Here is a 22762-nt window from a genome sequence, read left to right on the forward strand (position 1 = left end):
GGGTCTTAATTCAAAATCTACTTGTACATCCACAATGGACCAACTAAATAAAGGCTGCATTCATACAGCAGGTAGAACATTTTCATTATACAGTTCATGCAGCAATGCCTCACATGACTCATTTTAATATAACAATTTTATCTTTCTCCTGAGTGCACATTTATGTAATAGGACACAATACTATTTCCTGTCCCATGACATCTGGCATATCAGTGTACTTAATACAATGTCTTATTGAGGGTTTAACTATTTTTAAGTGCTCACACTCATGTTTATCTCAAATTAATGTTAAATTTGCCTCTATAAAACATTTTTATTGCAATTTTAATTCTTTCCCAGCAAGAAGTTTGTTAGTAGATGGTTACATAAGTTTTCTGAACATCTTAAATATTACAAATGCAACAATTGTTCTTAAACGTTCAACCTGTCATTGTTTCTAGATAATTTTTGGGGCGGCACGGTGGCGCAGTGGGTAGCACCTCCGCCTCACAGCAAGACGGCCTGGGTTCGATTCCCGGCTGGGGCGACCCAAGTCTTTCTGTGCGGAGTTTGCACGTTCTCCCTGTGTCTGCGTGGGTTTCCTCCGGGTTCTCCGGTTTCCCCCCACAGTCCAAAGACGGCACGTTCAGGCTAATTGGAACTTGGTTGAAATTGCCCCTTAGGTGTGAGTGAATGTGTCTGTACTGTTACCGACCTACGAGTCCTCTTCTGAGGACGAGATCATAGAACCTTGTGAATAGACGTTACCTATCCTGCCACGAAATAGCTGACGAGCTGATGTGGCGTTAAACTCAACTAACCTGACCTGACCTGACCTGACCTTTCTAGATAATTTTTCAAAAAAACTTTTTTCCTGTTTTCTTGGGTAAAAAACTATTTTTTTACATTTAGTAGGCATATTTAAAAAAAGGTAATAAAAGTTTTTAGTCTATTCTATGCTTAAAAAAAGCTTGATGTATTATTTTTTTTTCTATTGTCTATGTGTGAGTGATCATTATGTTAATGTAATATGTAAGATGTATTAGTGTGTAATGTATAATGTTTTGTATTCACTTTTATGTATTTTATGTATTGGGAAAGTTACTTCCGATGTTTTCATAATGCTTTAATGTTTTTGTCTCAATAGAAAAGTTGTGTGATAAATGTACTAAAGCATTGTAATGCAAACTATTAGTAGGTCACACATTTTCAGAATGATTTAAAACATTTATGTCTGTAATGTTACAGTTTAATCTGTCTGAAACCTTTAAAAAATAATTGAACATTGCTGTAATATTGCTGCTAACTTGGTGTGTTTTTAGTTTACTGTTCCACTTGACTGCAGAGTTGAGGATGTTTAACTAAAGGCCTAACACATATTCATGGTTTCCTTTTTCAGGCCTCGTACGCTGAGCCTGCTGAGATAAAGGATACAGAGGAAGGCACCCCTGGAGGGTTATGGTCAGTTATGGTCACACAAGTCTCTGACCACACAAACGGTGAGGTAGGAGTCAAACTCAGAGCTTCCAATTTAGTGAATTAAGAAACAAATCCATATATTGTTTTTATCCCATCCAGTTCCAAGTAATACTAATTATTCTGATTTAAGTCATTTTAATATCTCCCCACCTTCTCGGCATTAAATTGAAAAGACAGATGTTGAGACTACTGTCTCTTTAGTACTGATTTCTTTGTGAAAGGAACCATTGCTAAGAAACAAACAGCAGGATTGTAAGTCCACCCAACGCGATTTTAAAAGATGCAAAGAAAACACCCAAACTCACAGAGACCTGCTGACTTTGTTGATCCTCGTTAAGGATTTGCTTTATTGGTCTGTCCCTCTTCTCCTCCCCTAGAAGTGTGTGTTCTAAACACACTTTGGAGAGTGTGCTCGACACATGGGTGAAGAGAGAGGCCAGGCTGGAGCCCACACTGGGAAAAGACCTTTAAATAACCTGCTTTCAGCATCAGTAAATTCATTCTTAGCGATAATGCTACTGAACAGCATATTCTTAAAAAAAAAAAAAAAAAAAGAATTGTTAAAGGGTACTTTACTTATAGCAATGATTCTATAGGGATCCCCTGAATTTCCCTCTGGGATCATTAAGTAACTATCTTATTTATGGAACCTTTCAAAAGCAATTTAACATATCGTCAAAAAAGGCTTTGTTACAAAGAATATTTTGGTCGAGTGAATTGAAAAGGGTTCTTTAACCATACAAATGGTTTTCCATCACAGAAATAAAACATTTATCATTGTATTTACTATGAAACCATTGAAGAACCTCTTTCTATGGGGTTGACTATAATCCTCAAAAAGTACACTTAAAAATGTTGTTGCCATTCCTTCCATATTATGCTTTTGGGTGTAACTAATTTTCTCTATAGCACAGATAAATTTCAAAATGATATGTTATGCTGTGTGTAGATTTTTTTTTTTTTGAATGTCACTTAATATTTTGAATTATGAGGCAAGATTAAAATTAAGCTATGCCATTTCTGCTCAGTTAACTAATATCATAAAACAACCCCAACAAAATACCCCCAAATAAATCTTTGTCACATTAGAAAATCAGTAAATGTTAGGACAGTATAGAGAATGCAATACAGTACATTGACATTTTTCAGTAATTACAGACAGTATGAACCCAAGCAATTTCATCTTTTGTCTAGTCAATTTTTTTGTTTTTTTAATTCCATTCCAGCATTTCAGTCCTGCGGCACATTCCAGACTGGGGCAGTAAAGCATTCTCACCACTTCTCACAACATTTAAGCGTTTTTGGAACAGAGTGTTTCAGGTTTTATTTTGCCCTATTCTTCCCGAAAATAAGTCTTAAGGTGTCCAACAGTATAGAACCTCCATTGTCTTTTGGGTTCAAAACTCTTCTCTCGTTTTCTTTTGGGTGCAGGTCAGGATGGACTGCAGGCAGGCCAGTTTAGTACCAGTACCCTTGTATTCTGTCGCCAAGCCTTTGTAATGTGTGCAGCATGTGATTTTGGATCGCCTTGTTGCATGGACCTCCATGAGAAAGGGGAAAAAAAGTTTCAAGTTTCAAGAAAAATGTTTTTATGAAGATTTATTTAGTGTACTTTTCTGCATTAATGCTGCCTTCAAAGAAGTGTGCAGACATGTTGCATTGATGCTGCTCTTCTAGACATGGTTAACATAAGGCTTTTTAAGTTTTAAGTGGCATTTGTGAATGTAATTTCTAATTCTTCGAATTCCCCATAATTTCCCCCTCCCAACCTTTTTCTAAACCTTTTCTGATTTAGGGTAATAGAAGTGCAGTCTGCGTAGCTGGAAATAATATTTTGTATTGCTTAAAAGTAAAAGTTTAGGGCTCTGAGTGGTCCAGCAGGCTAAGCACTGCCACTATGATCAGGAGATTGCTGGTTCGAATCCTGTTCATGTAGCTTGCCATCGGCTACCGGAGCCCTGAGAGAGCACAACTGGTCTTGCTCTCTCTGGGTGGGTATATGGCACTCACTTCCCACATCACTGCAAAGGGGTGATGTCGATTAGCACAAGGTGTCTGTGAGCTGATGTATCGGAACTGAGTCGCTGCACTTTCCTTCGAGCGTGCTGTGATGCTACTCAGCAATGCTACATCAGCTGCAGTTCGAAAAGAGGCAGTAGCTGACTTCACATGTATCAGAGGAGGCATGTGCTAGTTTTCACCCTCCTGGTATAAAGGCATTACTGATGATAGGTGAAGTCCTCATAATTGGGTTGGGTAATTGGCAGTGTAAATTGAGGAAAAAAATTAAATTAAAATATAGCCGCAAGCGGCAATCATCGGGTTCAAGCACCAACTTGCACAATGGTGCCTACTGGAGCATTGAATGGTGATGTGTAAGAAGGTCTAATATGATTGGAGATGCCCTGTCACATTTAGAAATTATCAAGTTTTTCACCTGTTATTAATGTTGAGCAGAGGCCTTTCAACCTGATCAGTGCTTAAATTCACATGTAAATCTAGTGAACTTTGTAGGATATTCATTAAGTGAGTTAGAACTAGTCAAAAGGTGTCTACATGTTATTGGTATTGATCAGGTGGCTTCAACCAGAATGTTCACAAAGTCGTATTCAGATTGACCTTTGAACCTTTGCAGAACAAGCTGAAATGTTTGACCAAACAAGTTTGAATTAACACAAAGGAGTGAATGTTCTGATATGACATGTAATTACGAAGTTATTATAAATCTAGTTCTGAATTAAATGGCGCTTCATCAAGCACCAACTAGCACAATGGTGCCTACTAGAGCATAGGATGGTGATGTGTAAGAAGGTCTAACACAATTGGAGACGTTCTGTCACATTTAGAAATGATCAAAAGTCTTTCACCTGTTATTAATGTTGAGAAGAGGCACAAAGGAGTGAATGTTCTGATATGACATGTAATGTCAAGTTATTCTTAATCTAGTTCTGTATTAAATGGCGCTTCATCAGAGTGATATTGTACAGAGGTCTTTAACATTGTGAGATTACAGCAAATACTGCAGAGTTACAGCAATTTAGGTTAGAAATTCCAAGGACGCACAGATTGCTTGATGCCTGGAGAGTATTGTATGTGAAATTTTCACAAATGTTTTTAATGAACATTTACCTAGAGACTCTACAGTGTGCAGCAAGACTGAAATGGAGGTGATAGGCCAAATATCCAGAGAGTAGTTTCAATATAGCTATTTTCAAACAATTAGCAATTATGAATGAACAAAGCACTTTTTAAACATAGTTGTATTGAGAAATTTGTCAGAGCCACTGTACTAAATATGGCAAAAACAATTAGATGTCAAAATAGTACAGCATGATTGACATATACTCGTTTTTTTGGAACAGCGCCCCCCAGTGGGGGGATTGTTTCAGCACTTTGCAGGTCACTACAGTGTCTCCACCTGAACATAACTGCCAAATATCATCCAGATTGGGCAACATTCAGCCTGCCAAAATGTCTGCTGAATGCTGATTGGCTGATGGTGTTCAGCCATGTTGATTGATTAAGTTGCCCTTTGAACATCCTTTAGAGGCTGTATGATAGATTCTGCATGCAAAGTTTCAACTTGCTAGGTTGCACGGTTGCTGAGAAACAGTGCTCCAAATTTACCTCTTGAAGTGAATGGGGCATATATCCGGAAGGACTAATTTGCATATGGTGGCCATATTGTTTACAAATTTCAACTTTTTCTTAATGAATATTGAAGGCCATGCTCTCACGAGTGTTTTGATACCAAACATGCCAGGATTGATCAAAATTCCTAGGACAAGTTCGCAAAAGTATGTTTTGCATATTATGCAAATTAGCAAAAAATCTATATAGACGGAAGTGCATGGTCCAAATTGGAAAGTTGTAGGTATTGACCCAAGGAATCCACCAAAAAAAGAATTTTGAATGTAGGTCTTATGGTTTTTGAGTTATTGAGAAAATTGTGAAAAATGAATTTCCTTGTTTATAGCGCCACCACTTGACCAATCGGTGCCATTTTTGTTGTCCACCGAGATGCACTGATCCTACATCTACCTACCAAGTTTCATTTCTCTTTGACTTACGGTTTAGGCTGCACAACTGTTTTTTCAGGAGAAAAAGAATAATAATAATAATAATAAGAAAAATCTTAGCAAAAACAATAGGGTTCTACGCACCTTCGGTGCTTGAACCCTAATTAGAAAACAAATTAGAACATGCTTATCTCATTGTATGATTTAAAAACATTCTGAGATAAGAGTGATGTAATGCAGTACATATTTATTAATGATCAGTTTTTCAGAATGATCACTTTTTTCTGTATGATTCTGTGGGACTGATGACTAGGTCACTCCAGTGTTCTTAACGCTGATTCCATATCTTCCCATAACTGGTGCCTATTTCCTGGCAGTGGTATCTCTGCAGTCTGGCTGTATGTGGGACCCTGGCACTGGATAAACACTTGGCTCATAACAGTGAGTCACAGAGCAAGGCCTCGTGGGTGATTTATGGAACCCTGCTGCCAAAAACAAGTCGTCAAGTCTGGTCCGGCCCGTCATTGAAGCGCAGTGTGTTTGCCCACAGTCCTGCTCCCCCCACCAGCCCCCAGCACACACACCCACCTCACCCTCTGATGTCTGTGTGCCTTCGTTAATGAAGAAATTCTCATACCTGGGTGAGACATTGCTCTCAGCTGAGAAGACCGGCTCGCTGGCCCGAACCTTCACCCCTGTTCAGCCAGCTCAGTCCTGAAACAACCAGCCCCTCTCTGACCATGCCCACCACGCCCTGACCAATCACAGATCACATCATCAGAGTCCATCAGAGAACCAGTTCTGGAATATTGAATTCTGACCTCATGATGCTGTGGAGTTTCATATTTCGTATGCCTGATTGTGATTGTGTTCATGAGGTAGAATAGGAAGGATCATGTAGGATACAAAATGTATTTTTTTTTTTCAAATAGATTTTTAATTATTATTAATATTGAGGGTGGTAAAACACAATACTGGTAACCGATGATATAGGGAAAGTATAAATACTATATCATAATCCTAAGTAAACAGTTTGAAGTGGATGTAATGATGAATAAAAAAAGCAAAAATGAGAATGTATTGAAATTGAAACATTATGGGTCAGTTTCCTGTTTTATTCAAAATTATCCACAAATTCTCTTGCTGAAAAATGTATAGACATCCCTGTAAAATGTGTTGTCTTAAAGGCAACATAAGTTGCATTAAAATCTCTGTGGACTTTTCTTATTTTAAGGAGGGATTCAGTGTAAAATTTAATTGGTCTGTAATAACACATAATTACGAGTATGAACATATGTCAAATAGCCCACCCCCGTTCACCCCCAGCATTCTGAAATACAGCACATTTACGGAGACGAAATTAATCTGTTCATTCATTTTATCCTTATCCTGGAAAGGCTTTCCACCGAATGAACCACCTGCTGAAATGTCAACACGCCAACGTCAGATGTATGTCCTTCTTAAACCAATCAGCGTCAAGTTAAGGAAACCGCATCAATATGTAAGTGATGAATGAAAGGATGTAGGACTATCACACAAAGGTCTTTGGTGCGCTCTCTAAACTGCAGTGTGAAAACAAAAATAAGCGGACCAAATATATACAATGTAGCAAACACATGGGGCTGAATGGAGATGGGCTATTTCACTAGTTATCATGTTTTATTACAAAACAAGTCCATTTCACACTGGATTCCTCTTTTAAAGCTGCATCACAGAATTGTACTTATAACCTTGGGCATCAACCAATATAAAATATAAAATAAAATTATCTGGAAAAACAACTTTGTTTTTTGTAATATCATAAAAAATGATGTATACTGAAATAAAAATATGCAATCTGCAATCAATACATCAGTAAAAAAGACCCAAAAACAAAACGGACATCAAGCAATACCTTGACTTTCTGACTTGCCTTCTAACCATCAATTTTTATTCAAAATATTTCAGAATTAGTTTAGAACCAGTTCAGACTACAGTCTGATATACTCACCCCTGAATGGCGAAAGAGCTAGCGCTTAGTGTAGTTAGCGGCTAATGCTAATGTTGCTTCAGCAGTGCCAGCCGGAGTTAGCAGCAGGCTACAGGCCGATAATAGTCACCTCTGAATGGTGAAAGAGCTAGCGCTTAGCACAGTTAGCAACTAATGCTAATACTGGTCCAGCCTCGGTGCTGGAGAAACATTTCTGAAACTCCTGTATGAAGCTGTACTTCAGCAGAGTGCCTTTACTGCTCCTTACAACCTGACTGGTAAAATTCATACATAAGACACACCGGTTTTAAGGCACACTGACTTTTTGGGGAAAATTAAAGGATTTTAAGTGTGCCTATAAAGTGAAAAATATGATACTGACTTTAAGTACTGTGCTGAATAAGTTAGTGGGAGTGCTGGAACTCAGACATTATCTAACAAACTGTGGAACTGCCTGGAAGATGAGGCAAAGTGTTTAGGAAACAAGTGCCATTTCACATACAAGAAAAACATACTAGCTGCAACAAGCTAATGTCTGTGACAGCCACCAGTAAGCTGGTAACTGACACTCTCACCATCTTGACAAGACCTGCCAAGTTAGCTGTAGACAGTTGCACGATGTTGAAAAAAAGAGCTGTAAACAAACTGCCTACTCTGCTCTGGACCATTAGCAGCGCTGCTAAGTGTCTCATCAGACCTCTGTGTGGAATCACAGCTTCAGCCTTGTGTCTGATAAAAATCACAGCATAACTGGCAACATGTGAACTTTGCGCTGCCAATGTTTTTCCCTCTTGATAACAAAATGCAAATGTTGTACAAAATCTTAAAATGTCAGGTTCAATGATTTTCAACAACTGTCCACACTACCACCACAAAAAAAAAACGTTCAGAATACTAAGCAAACCCAATATAAACACACAGAGGTAAAGAAGAGCCTATTAAATCTGTCACAACACTTTTAATGAATCTTGCCAAACCTGTCCGCTGAGAAGCTTCAAATTTGACTAAAGAAAACCCCAATGCCTCCCTCTTGTGGACATAATGATAGCAAAGAACATTTAATAAACATTCATCAAGGTTAATCATGAAAAAAACAACCTTAAAATTTGTTTGCATTGGTTTGTGTTGAAATGAATTAACTGAATTTATATAAAGGTTTTGAATAGTTGGGACATTGAATGTACAGTAACAATGCCTTTAGGTGAATGGTGTCTCCCACAAATAATTATATAATTATTAAATGATTATTATAAAAAGAAAGAAAGAAAAAAATGTCCCTTTCTACACTTTAAGAAAGTACACATTACAGGCTATAAAAATAAAATATCAAAAGATATACATATTTATTGTAAGTAAAGTTTAATACAAACCATACATATACTGTTAAACCATAACACAGAATACATGTCAATATAAACACAGTGTGAACAAATAAACAAATAAATAAATTCCGTTGTCAGGGATCAATGTTGTTTCAATGCATTGGCAATGAAAAATATAACGTTGATTCAACATTATGATTTTACACACTCCTGGTGTAAAAATTAAAGCGGTTCAGTTTGGTTTGTTGGCTTGTGGTCATCCATCTTCCTCTTGATTATATTTTAGAGGTTTTCAATTTGGTAAGAGAAGAAACTCATCATTTTTAAGTGACCTATATATAGATATATATATTTTATTTTTGCACCAGGAGTGGCATAACGTTATCCAAAAGCAGTGCGTAAGATATTGATATTGATTTCTGAACTCTTAAAACTTGAGTATTAACTTGTTTTCTATGCATTATTTGAGGTTATTTCAGCCATTTCTCATTTTCTGCAAATAAATGCTCTAAATGAAAATATTTTTATTTGGAATTCGGGAGAAATATTGTCCATAATTTAAGTACCATGACTTCACAGCATAATTAGATGTATAAATGTAAATAAATAAAAAAAACAGCTAATCATTTTTTAAACATTTACATATTTAAGATTGATGTACACCAAACATTACAATTTCATCTCCCTAAGGCAATTGTATCACATCTAATACACAGTGTTTACATTTTTGAGACCTATGATTTGATAAGTAAATAATTAAATAATCGTAAAGTAATAATAAATAATTAAATAATAAATAATAAAAGGGAGGTGGTAAAAATTAAACAAATAATTTGTCACAGAAGTAATGTTTTCATGTTTTCTGCCCTCTGGTGAATTATCAATGCACTGCATGCACAAGAAAAATAAATGCAAATTTCAAAAAATATTTTTTTTACTATAATAATTATACAGTTAAAATATAATTCGTATAGGGTACTAAATGTATAAGGCCTAAAACAGATTTGTAAGAGAAGTGTAAGTTTTATTTTTGCTTTTAGTGTTTTTTATTTATTCCTACATTGTAAATAAATACTGAAGTTATCCAGACTATAAACGAACACATAAGGAATCATGATGTTCTTTTGGGGATCTCCAAGTCTCCTTGGTAGTGAACACACACACTCGCTTATTCTTAACCTGTAACAATGTTGATTTGTAGTTGATTTGTTTATCATTTAAATAAAACTGACCAAAAAAATGAACAAAAATAGTCAATGTATAAAAAGTAATTCAATAATTCAAAATATTTCACCATCTGGGTTGGTGCTTAAAATTAAGCTATATAACTGGCTTTGTGCCTTTTTATCAAACAAAATCTTAATAAAAAAATTTAATTACTCTTATTTAGTCATTCAGATGACAGTCTGGTTTCCTTTCTAAAATCCTCAAAAGTTCCTACAAGACCTTTCACCTTTCTTTTTAAACTAAAACATTTCATTTTTCTCAGCAATTTTGGACTAAGTGCACCTTTTAGATACACTAGGGGGCGATGTGATAACTTTTCTTTCCACAGAAGCCATTTAACTGCCATTGGGGGTAAAATAAAGAGGAAAAAAAAAGATAGAAAGAAAAAAATCAGCCTTTGGGCCCTGTTCCTATCCAAAAACAACACAAAAGTGCAATGACCCAGAGAGCTACAGAAATAAGGCCTGGCCTTCAACTCAGCAGGAGCCCTGTAAATGCTACTTCTCAGGTGATAAAATGTGAAGGACAGGACAAATAAAACGGGTTAAAGCATTCCATTCACCTGAACCTCAATGAAATTTTTATAAGTTCATTCAAAATGAGACACTGCTCAGACTTTTACAGCTCACTGGGTGGTGATGTTTGAATTTTTTATTTAAAAAAATGCAATCGTTTAAATATTCAGAAGACAGTACATCTGTCTGACAGTACAGTTCAACTGAGACGGCCATGCAGTCTTTAATGGTTAACAAAAAAAAAGGTAAAGAACAGCAAAGGAATAAACCAACAGTCTGTAAAGGGGAGAAACAGGGCGGACGCTGATTTTAATTTAAGGGTGCCTGGTGTGTCTTCAGCAAAAGCTTGTCCACAGAAGAGAGAACAGCGGCTTTCAGCTGAACTTCGCTTTGGAAAAATCCATCTCAGGATGCTGCTCCATGAACCTGACAAAAAAACAAGCAAAAACAAAAAACAAAACATTAACATTAACATTATACATATTCTAACAACCTAAATTACATTAAAATTTTAAATATAAGCTTACCCTTAACTTCAGTTCACATACCAGAAATAGTATGTGCTGTCATGATTAACTGATTTAAGAAAAATATGCTAGAAAAATATCAATAAATCATTTGTAATTAGTTTAGATTGGGTTTATTTGTCACATGCCATCTAAATCAATGAATACATAAAAATTACTTAGGCTACTAATCAAATTTCAAGTCATTTATCTTAATAAAATAATAATAAACAGTAGGCGATTCATTGGAATTCAAAGTACAAAAGCTTCTTTGCAGAGTTCTCACTGATACTTCAAGCCATTGTACAAATGTTTAAGGCAAGATTCACATTCAAGCCTCAGTAATTAATTCAGATTTGGTTCACATTCATAATTGTAAAGGACTGGTTTGTAATGTGAACAAATCTCACACAAAGACAAAAAGCATCATAATGAGGCAAAAGAGAGGAAAAGAAAAAGAAGAAATGATTAGATCTGAGTAAACAAGTGTGTAACAAGTTACTTGATTTAAATTTAATGATCAACTGATTAATCAAACCTGGGCCGTGACAACGGTTAAATAACCACTATTACACACATAAGACCACTAACTACTGCATTATATTATTACACTATTGGTGTTCATGACCAGATTAACACACACACAGACCTCTTAGCTTAACCACTGTTTAACTCTGGTGTTTGACAGAAAATAAAAAAACTTCATTGGTATAGCAATGGCATTAAGCTACACAGAAATCATCATAATCATTCAGAATTTAAATATTAAACTTTGTTGTTTTTCAGTCCAGATATGAATACATCACTCAAGAGTTACAGTGCTGGGGTGAACGAGAATGACCCTGCTTCTTCACTGCAATAAACCGCAGGGTTAATAAACCGTAACATGATAAGGTAAGACCCTGTGTCTGTCTCCAACAACTCCTTACTACCGTCCTTTATTAAACATAAGAGTGAGAGTGACTATGCGTTTTGCTGTTGTACCATAAACAATCTAAAATACATTAACATGTAATATATTTTTTACACAAATTTCATTTTTACCAATTCCAAAATTTTGATAGGGCTCTCTGATAATTCAGGTTAGAAGGAAAGCTTGAAAATCTTTTTAAAACAAAAAAATCTTAGCCTATGGCTATGGTAACACAGCAACACAGTAAAAGTTTTTCACCAAATTTATTTTAGGCTGTTCTCTTTCTTCTTTTGTTTATTGTGACCCATATCCTACATTTGTCTGAATAATTTACACACCTAAGCTGACTGACACATGCTCAAAAGAGCTATGCTTCATGCAAAGTTTAGGTTTCATCACTTCCATCACCACAGGAGCGATGAAGGATTTCCAGTGGCTGACAGCCGGGTTAATCACTGCAAATGTGTTTGAGCTCACTGTAAAACTAAAAAGATTATTTAGCTATGGACACTTGTTTGGTTAATCTTTTTGTTTTTCTTTTATGCTGTAGCCACAGCTTGTGGCCAAATTTTGATATTTTATCAGAAACACGAGCATCTTAGGAATAAGCATTCTAATTTAGTTTGAAGAGAGACATCACCCTATATACGTATTAGATGTGCCTACCTTAAAAACCTTTATTAAACCCTCATTCGCTGCTATTGTCTATTTTCACTTCTCCGCACTGACTTTTTTCCTTGTCTAAAAATATATCTGTCTAACGTGATAAAAAAAAAAAGTGTGAGACACTTTTATATGACGTGTTAATGTAACCTATGATTCCTACTGTTTCTTACCAAAAACGTCCCGATTCTGTTTATTAGTTTATGATGTTTGTTTTGTGCATGATCACTCACAAGTTAATCACACATGAAGATGCTTTGCACCAGAATTAGTTAATAAGCTATATTTCCCTCTACAGTCCCTCCCAAAAATACTGGAAACTACCAGCATTTAAAAAATCAGAATCATGATTTTAACATTGGTGATAAATACAATACACTACATGACATCTAATATAAATTTAATTTAGCCAATCTAACACTGATTATTGCATTAACATTCAAGTATGCATTATTAAAAGCTTAAAATCTGGTAGGCCACATGTTTTACACATATGTGCACTGTTTAATATTGGCACTGGTGATTAGGGCTGGACCCGAATATTCGGGTATTCGGATATTCGTTCGTTGAGTAGGTATTCGGTTTTTAATTTTGGTATTCGGATATTCGTTTTTTTTTTTCTCCTTTCCACCTCACTCTAACCACTTCTGTTCTCGCGGGTCCCGTCAGAATATCTTGCGCGCGGGACAGAACTGAACTGTTATTGGCTGGAGCGGGAGTTTAATCCAGACGATGCGGGAGCAAATTAATAAATAGTTAAGAAAACTGTAATAATTGTAAAAAAACTAAAAAAACTAAAGAAAACTCTCAACGCGCAGGATGGACCGACACACACACGCACACACCGATGGTGTTTGGACTGGGGTAAGGAACGGGACCGCACTATTCAGCGCTGCTGTTTTAATAAATATATAAGTAAATTTGAAGCATTAAATGTAGTTTATTTAATTTATATTAGGAACGTGGGGCGGGAGCGGCAGAAATGTGTATGTGGCGGGCGGGCGCGGGATTAAAAGAAGCAATTTTTTTGTGGTGCGGTAACGAGACAGAAACGCGTGAGCGTGGAAGAGTGGGTTTAAAAATCAGTCTCGCGCAGACCTCTATTATACATGATAAAAAAAAAATGCAGGCTCTTCGAAACTGATTTATATAATAAAACGTAAGGGGTAATGTGGCAACAGTAGGGGCTAAATCGGTTACAAAAGCCTGGCCTACAAAAATGATGTCTGAACGAATTTCCTCTTATCTAATATAATTTAAAATGGTTTAAAAATATAAAATAATTTCTAAGCAAACGAAATATTTAATATTGAGCTTATAGCCCAAGTGCAAAAATACAAAATCAGTAATACGGCTATGCCCTGCACAATCCTTAAACCGAAATAGACCAAGTACAATAACATCATTAACAATGACTTTCCTCTACTCTAATATAATTTAACATGGTTTAAAAATATAAAATAATTTCTAAACAAACGAAATATTTAATATTGAGCTTATAGCCCAAGTGCAAAAATACAAAAACAGTAATATGCCCTGCACAATCCTTTAACCGAAATAGACCAAGTACAGTTTACAATGACTGTCCTCTAATATAATTAACAATGTTTAAGAATATAAAATACTTCCTGAACAAACGTTTTTTTTTGTTTGTTTTTTTAAGCAAATAGCCTAAGTGTGAAAACACAAACAGCAATTTACTGGGCTGGCTTGCGCAGCGGAGAAACCGTGCAGCAGCCTCCTGGCCTGCTTATGCAGCGGATAAGCCGCGGTGTGGGGCAGCAGAAATTCCGGGATGAAAACACAAAGAAATCTGGGCTAAAAACACAGAAAAAATATGGGGTGAAAACACAAAAATCCGGGATAAAAACACCAAAAATCCGGGGTGAATATGTCTCGTCAGTCAGAGCAAATTGAACATTTTTCAGTGGATTAAAGGGGCCGTGATTTGCTTTTTTTTATTTATTTTTTTTACCTCTTTTTTTAAAAACGAATATTCGAATATTCGCTTCGAATCAGTGCCGAATATCCGGAGCTCAAAAAACGCTATTCGGGCCAGCCCTACTGGTGATTTTAATGTTTGAATCATTAACATATTAAGTAAGCAATAATTAGCCTTTAAAAAGCACAGGCTAGTAAAATATAATACATTTACTAACAAATGTGTGTTAAAATACAATTTTTCAATACAAACTAACAATAAAAAAATATCAACTTGCACATGTTTTTTTTGTTTGTTTGTTTTTTTACACTGCATTGTTAATTATTTGATAGGGAATCGGTATCGGCAGATAATCAAAATCAAATGAATGGAACTAGGGGACAAAAAACAGTGATTGGAAAATCCCAAGCATTGGCTGATTCTCCAGAAGATCAGAAACAATACAGGTGTTGACATGCTATCATGCATAGATCTGATCTCATCTGGTCTAAATTTAGAATGACGGGTAAATAAAAGTGCAATTACAATATTAGGCCAAAGCTGATTCACTGGCCAGCTTTGTATTGTGCACCACTAGGTCATTCAAGAGAAATGAGCCTGGCAACAGTGTGCAAGTTCCAGTCCCGGTAACTCCAGGAGCCTGCACAGCCTGACACAGAGCTTATAAAATTACTTTATGGCTGTTGTTAAAAGAGCATAACCTGTCCTTGACCGGTAACAGTAGGAGTTACTGAGACACATCTTCCACACTTTCATTGATCTTTTCAAAATTTCACATGCTTTGCTATTGAAGCCATATATGGGACTGAGCCTTTAAAAAAAGAAAAAAAAAATCCTCAAACTCAGAACATCTAGAACATAACCTGCAACCAAGCTGAAGCAAGCATGAACTGCTTGCATTTTTGCACCAGAAGTGGCATAAAGTTATCCAAAAGCAGAGTGTAAGACTGGTGGAGGAAAACATGCCAAGGTGCATCAAAACTGTGATTAAAAACCAGGGTTATTCCACCAAATATTGATTTCTGAACTCTCAAAACTTTATGAATATGAAATTGTTTTCTTTGCATTATTTGAGGTCTGAAAGCTCTGCATCGTCTCATTTTCTGCAAATAAATGCTCTAAATGACAATATTTTAATTTGGAATTTGGGAGAAATGTTGTCTGTAGTTTATAGAATAATTACTCAAACACATAAATAGCAAAATCAGAGAATCTGATTCCAAAACTGAAGTGGTCTCCTAATTATTTCCAGAGCTTTATATATATATTTTTTCCTTGCAAAACTATGAAAATTGATAAACATAAAATATACTTTTCACTTTTAAATTTTTTTGGTTGCCATTTAAAAAAACATTTAAAAAAACAATTATTGCGGTTTGTTAGGAAAACTAGCATAAACAATATTTGCGCCGGCACTCAAAGCTTTTAACATGCACATCACATACACACAACATATAAATGGCAAAACAAGACTGTTTTAAATTGTGTAGTTTTAAAGCGTAATATTAACCAACATTATTCTGACAGATGAAACATATCGTTGTACCATACAGTCCTAAACGAAACCATAGCTTGCTTCCATGACCTCTAATAAATCGGTTAGGCCGTTTCTCCCTAGCCCACCCTGCTGCAGGTGCTGTATGATCTGGATTAACACCCATCCCTTTTAACAGGGACAGGAACATGAGGTTACTGCAGTCTCATCTTAAGAAATTCCTGATGCAATTCTCTTTGTTATTTCCTTGTTCCAGCTGCAACAATAATCAGCTGCAATCAGCAATGTCAACGTTTTCCTGGATAACTAATCTGGAATTAGTCTTGTTTCTGTTCGAATTTAACGAAGCTTGACTGTGTGACATGACGTACGGCTTCTGTGGAAAGTCTGTGTGAAGAAGTCAAGGTTAATGTCACTTACTTCTTCAGGATGTCCTGTTTCTTCTGCTCCTCAGAGGTGGGCAGGCCCATGGATTTCTGCCTCTGGTCATACATCATCTTCTCCACCATGCTGCGTGTCTCGCCATCCAGATCAGAGAGCTGGATGAAGAAAAAAGGGTCAGATCATATAATAATACTACATGCTGGCAATATTGTCAGGATTGTTAAGGCATTTTTACACTGCGTGCTATCTACATGCAGGGTACATACACTTTGTAACAGACTTTTCCATGCCTTCGTGGCACATTTTAATGACCATACGATCTTTAAAACATCAGTACAGACATGGCAAAAAAAAACTATAAATCCATGTCAAAATTATAAGTTATTATATAATAATCTCTCACCTAAAATTTTGAAACTTTGAAATATCACATTTTACAAGCTGAATAATATTTCTGCCTTACATATGTGTCTAAAATAAAGCCAGACAGCATTAAATCAGCATTTTTCTCTCACTGTGTGAATTTACGGTTATAGTTGAAGCTGAAAGTCCAGTCTAAATAGGACCCACATAGACAGCTAGTTAATGCAACGAGATGTGATGGATTTACCCAAACATTAAATTATTTTTTAAACCAAAACACTTTTTTTTTTATGATTTTTCCTAAACTTTTTGGGTATTTTTATTTTTCCAAAAAATATTCAGGCCTGAAATTCGCTTTTTCTAAACTCCATGACTTTTCCAGTTTTTCACAGACTCTGTATCTGACTTGCTTTTCAGCAAATGAGCTGAGCAAATTTGGTACCTGGTACCTAGAACTGAGTTCTTTAGTACCTGCTCACTCATGGTTCCACAAGAGTAGCTTAGGAACTGAAGCATGATATGTTAAGCTTGCAAAGTACTGATTGGCCAGTGAGAATACTCACACTATGTGGCGCCACAAACCAAGAATCTGCAACAAAATTATTTCAGAAGCTTCAATTGTTAATGTGTTTTCGTTCATAATACTGCAGTGAGGGCAAACGGTAAGCTATGATAGCGAAAAAAATAATCCAGATACAAGTTAAGTGAAGTCAAGGACTCTAGTGTAGGCACAGCACAGAGATTAAGATCTAATGTACAATAGCTTTAGAATAGGCTAATACCAACCAACATAATAAGTTAGAACTAAACTTTAAAAAAGGTTTAATATTCTCACACATTTAATTTTTTTATTTTGCCAAAAATCGCCTTAGAATCCGGTAAGTCTTGTGTATAAATTTTACCAGTCAGGTTATAAAGAGCAGTAAAGCCACACCGCTAAAGTACAGTGTTATACAGGAGTTTCAGTTCAGTTTACTGAAAGTGTACCTTATAGTGTGAAAAAGTATGGTTTAAAAAAATATATATATTTCTAAATTCTAATTTTTTACATTGCTACATGAAGCAAGTGAGCTTCCTTTAAGTCAAATAATGGCTAATCTTTATTTATGTCAGCTCTGTACATACCTTGGAGTTCTCTGGGCAGATTTTCTTGGTGTTGATTTCAGGATCTGTCGTCACCAACTTGTTCCACCACTCCATTTTATTTATCTAGTTTGAGAGTCAAACATATTATATTTGGTTATTATTATTAATTATGACCAACATATAACACTTTTGATGTTACTTATTTCTCTTCTCCTACCTTTTCCAGATGAACCGTCACTACTTTCCCATCCTCAATAAGCCAGGAGCTCTCCTCCACTTTCACCTCATTAAACAATGCAGCATCAATCACAGGTGGGTGGCCTTTTAAGCCCACCTTCAGAGAACGTCTCTGGACATCCACCACAACATCTTTACCCTTCAGCCGGAACTTCACATCAAAAGGCACTATCAACTGTGGATGAAATAAAAGATGCAAAATCTTGTTAACTAAGATACTGAAAAACTTGATATTGTACTGTTAATAAGAACAACCGTCAATGGTTTATGAGTATTTTTCTATGTAAAGATCTGGTGGATACACTTCAGCTATTTATTTATTTCAGACAAAAATAAATAATAGGTGATTAAATTTAAAGAAAGCATATCAATTTATTAAACAACCAGCCCCCTCCAAGAAAAGCATACGTATGCTAAACACCAACAAACTTTAACTCATCCATGCATGTTTACATAAATGGCCACAATCACAGAGCTTAAATAAGAATATAAAGCAACAACTGGATACAGTCATCATTTATCTCATTACAAATAAACTCATTAGTGTGGTCATATCTGTATTCGAAGAAACAAAAAGGCAAGCTTGACTAAAGCTCCACAAAATATACTCACATCCACTTCTGACAAGGACTGTGTCCATCTGTAGTTGGGCAGATCTGCTCCATTCCCAGAATTAGGTTTTACTTTGTTCTTATCCTTCTCATCTTCTTCTCCTTCAGATTCAGACTAAACGACACATCAGTAAAACTCAAGATTACCACACAAAACATTTGACAAGCTATATGTACAAGTATATATGTACAGCAGAACACTTTAGTGTTAAAAAAAAAGCATTATATACCCATATAAACCATTTAGTTTTACAGATTGCCAGTGTTTTGTTAGTGTTAGTGTTGTACACTGTAAAATGGCAATCCCATATGCCAGTACCGGTTACACTTACCGGTATGCTGTGACTGAAACATAAGTTATTTCATTTGCATGGAAATCTCACTATACTCTTGAAATTGAGTCAGGCAGAGACAGAGACAGTTCATCTGACTCTGAATACGGCAAATTGATCAAAATTCATCCTAGGTATGTCCACATCTTTCTTTTCCCATTATCATAAATGTGTATTCCTCACTCACCCCTTTTTCTGCTTTATCAGATGTATCGGCAGCACTGCTTTCAGTGTCTTTTTTCTCCTTTTGCTCTTCTTTGTCTTTCTTCTGCATAAATCATGCACAATAGAGAAATGCAAAAGATTTAAGGCACCAAGCCAAACCAATCAACTAATCAAACAAAACAATCAGGTTAATAAACGTACTGTAAACTTCTAGCTGTAAAAGAGAAAACTAGTGGACAGTCTTACCTGATCTATCTCTGTCTGCAGTCTCTCCGCTTCCTCATCCGTCAGTTCTTTAATTCTGGGTTCGTTCTCCAACTCTTTCTTTTTTCTCTCCTCTTCAGCTTTCAGCTTAGCAGCTCTTTCTGCTTTCTCTTTCTTCTCCTTCTCCTGTTTGGACTGTTTGTCCTTATGGGCCTGGAGCGCCAGCTGACTGTGATGGGCAAATGCCTCCTTTACCAACTAAGGAGTAAAGATTGAGTGAAGCACACTATATTACTAAACACAAACATAAAAAAAAGATTTGGAAGAAAACTAAAAAAAAAAAAAAAAAAAAAAGATAAGGGATTGTTTCTATTCAATGACATTAACTCACCCTCTCTGGAGCTCCAGATTCACCTCCAGTAAAAAAGTCTGTTTTTCGTCTGAGAAAGCTAAAGAATGTGTTCACCAACTGTAGAAAAAAAAGTGTTTATTTAGTTATTTCTTCTATTTGCCGTTTACACAGAAAGTCAGGGTACTGACAATATATCAGCATAATTAGTTAAGTGAGCCTTTGAGACAGAACAGGATGCACATAAAATGACTTGCTCGCTACCATTATCAACCAAACACATCCAGAACAATACAAAAATATGACCTAATCATTACTTTTCATAACTTTTTTTTTATAACCCTGATATCACAAATTCTGTTTACTTGCATTCTTGATTACAAGAGAATGAAGAAACATCGGCAATATTTCAGCCGGTAATGCAATAACCATTGCATTAATAAAAGTGCCTCCATACATAGAGGGAGGACTGCAACAAACAGAAAAGCGTTACTTAATGTAAATAGGTGATTAAAAAATATTTACAAACAGAAAAGCGTTACTTAATGTAAATAGGCAATTAATTTTTTTTTACAAATATGCTGCAATTTCAGTATTTACTGTCATTTCTGTAAAAATGATGATCTAATGCTCCCTGAACCTGAACTCTTTTACAATTCCAGCCCCACGAATCCTGACATTGTCATCTTGGAATATGCCCCTGCCATTAGGGAAGGAAAAAAAAACAGTGATGGATTAACCTGGTCATTCAGTATATTCAGGTAGTCAGCTGACCTCATTCTTTTATCACATACTGTTTCTAAACCTAGACCTGAAGAACTGCTGCAACTTTTTTTTTGTATATATATATATATATATATATATATATATATATATATATATATATATATATATATATATATATATTAGGATATACCTTCTCATTCAAATCGTTTTACTTCTTTATATTACTTTCTATTATATTTTAAATGTAATATTTAAGACATTAAAGCTACACAGGAACAAATGCAGAATTCCTTTGTAAACAAACCAGAATATGATTTATACTTTAATTCACACTGTGCTCAAGATGATTGTGGAGGACAAACACTTTTCTGTTTACTATGTAATTCCATGTGTGTTCCTTTACTGTTAAGGTCTTTAATATTAATTTATGACTGGTACTGTATGTGGGTGTAATATATAGTCCACAAATACAGTTATGGTGACAGGCCTATGTTAGCTGTAGCAGCAGACACTGATTGTTGATTATAGATCAAAACTGCTACTTATGAGAAGGTCTGTGACTAGATGCCCAGGGATTAAAGTTAAAAGCTGGCTAAAGTTAGCTAACCTAACTAGCTAGTTAAGCTTATAGTTTATTAGGATAAAAAAAAAGCTAAATAAGCTAGTTAGCTAACTACCTAGCTACACAGACACCGGTAACTTTACCCGTATAACGGCAACCACAGGAGCAGTGCTAGATTAGATTCTCAGAAACACAGCACGGATAGCTGCTGCTGCTGCTGTTCAATGAAATAATGAATAAAACCCTAACCAAATCCCTATCAACAGACAGGCGAGTAAATCAGGTCCATCACAGGCTAGCCGCTGTTAGCTAACCCAGCTAGCCGCCCTGCTGCTGCTGATGCTCTTGTTCTCGCAGCTCGCTTCACACGTTACCTCCTGCACTCCTCCTTCGTGCTGCTGCGCCATAACCAGCAGCATCCCGTCATACTTCTCCTCATCATCTCCCATTTCTAACAGCCCTGAGTCTCAGACTGCGCTCAGAAACAACGAACAGCGCGGAGCAGCGGACCAGCGGAGGCACGTTATTCACAGACAGGAAAACACGCAGCCGCTTCCTAGCTACAGGACCCGCCTCCAGGATTGACCAATCAAACCACCTCAGAGTTAACGGACAGGCGAGAGAGCCAATAAAATACTGGAACTAAAAAAACGTCACGACTCTCGCGCATATTAAAGATTTCCCCCGAGAGGAACCAGAGCCCGCGGAGAGAACTCTCTAGAAACGCCTGGAACATTTACTATCCGTGTAAATACAGACTTTACAGAGACAAAAAGAGTTTACTGCTCCTCACCAAACGCCCAGGACTGTTTAACTCACGAGCCGAGTCTCTTTTCGAATTGTGCTGGATTTATTTATAGGTAAATATGTAAAAAAAAAAAATGCCTGGCCCCTTGGGCTGGTCGATATGGCCCTAACATAACATCACGATATTTGATGGTATTTTTTGCAATAATGGTATTCATTGCGATAAGACAAAACATTTTTTTAATTTAGAATAAATATAAGCTGAGTGGCAGCTATAAGCCTTAATATACATTTTATACATTCAGTAGATACAAAAAAGTATAAACCTAGGTATATTTCCTATAGTAACTCAACAAGATTTATAGTACATAAAATAATAACAACAGTATAGCAGAAAAATGTAAAAAAAATAAACTAATTGAACAAAAATAAACTAATGTAACCAGGGTCGTGCACAGACATTTTGGGGGCCGAGTGCTCAGGGGGGAAAAAGGGCACTTTTTAGCGCACGTGGAACACTTCATAATAAAAAAAACGTTATCTATCATTGATTTGGGCTAGAGCGGCTAGTTTATCTGGTGACCAGTCGGCTAAAGATGCTTAGTAGTTTGGTGCTGTATGAGACATTTTACTGCACAACAAAATGATTTCACGTTGGTGTCTATGTCTGCACACTCTGAATGTAACTAAAAAAGTCTACCACAAACTAAAGTTTAGCACATATAGTGCATTCATGTAAACTGCAAACAGACAACATGCAGTGCAAGTAAAGGCGAAAAAATGTTTTCCTAGCTACAGGACCCGCCTCCAGGATTGACCAATCAAACCACCTCAGAGTTAACGGACAGGCGAGAGAGCCAATAAAATACTGGAACTAAAAAAACGTCACGACTCTCGCGCATATTAAAGATTTCCCCCGAGAGGAACCAGAGCCCGCGGAGAGAACTCTCTAGAAACGCCTGGAACA

At 36.1% G+C, this 22762-nt stretch overlaps 1 protein-coding gene across 1 annotated transcript; it reads right to left on the reverse strand.

The window, feature by feature from the left end:
* Positions 1 to 10608: 10608 nt before the first annotated feature.
* nudc (nudC nuclear distribution protein) lies at positions 10609 to 21613 on the reverse strand. The gene is made up of 9 exons (XM_015606841.3): positions 21423 to 21613; positions 19803 to 19880; positions 19454 to 19669; positions 19230 to 19310; positions 18712 to 18825; positions 18080 to 18274; positions 17902 to 17985; positions 16450 to 16568; positions 10609 to 10936 (listed from the first exon to the last, which is right to left on the reverse strand). The coding sequence occupies exons 1-9, from the start codon at positions 21495 to 21497 to the stop codon at positions 10885 to 10887; spliced, it is 1014 nt and encodes a 337-aa protein (XP_015462327.1). The 5' UTR covers positions 21498 to 21613; the 3' UTR covers positions 10609 to 10884.
* Positions 21614 to 22762: the final 1149 nt, after the last annotated feature.

The sequence above is a fragment of the Astyanax mexicanus genome, chromosome 3 (assembly GCF_023375975.1).
Source record: "Astyanax mexicanus isolate ESR-SI-001 chromosome 3, AstMex3_surface, whole genome shotgun sequence".
Lineage (NCBI taxonomy): Eukaryota > Metazoa > Chordata > Actinopteri > Characiformes > Acestrorhamphidae > Astyanax > Astyanax mexicanus.

Excerpts from the sequence above, each read along its gene's own strand:
- nudc (XM_015606841.3), bottom strand. The coding sequence starts at position 21,497 with ATGGGAGATGATGAGGAGAAGTATGACGGGATGCTGCTGGTTATGGCG. Across the intron at positions 19,881-21,422 it reads ACGAAGGAGGAGTGCAGGAG|TTGGTGAACACATTCTTTAG; the intron begins GTAACGTGTGAA and ends TTTTTTCTACAG. Across the intron at positions 17,986-18,079 it reads TGACGGTTCATCTGGAAAAG|ATAAATAAAATGGAGTGGTG; the intron begins GTAGGAGAAGAG and ends CTCTCAAACTAG.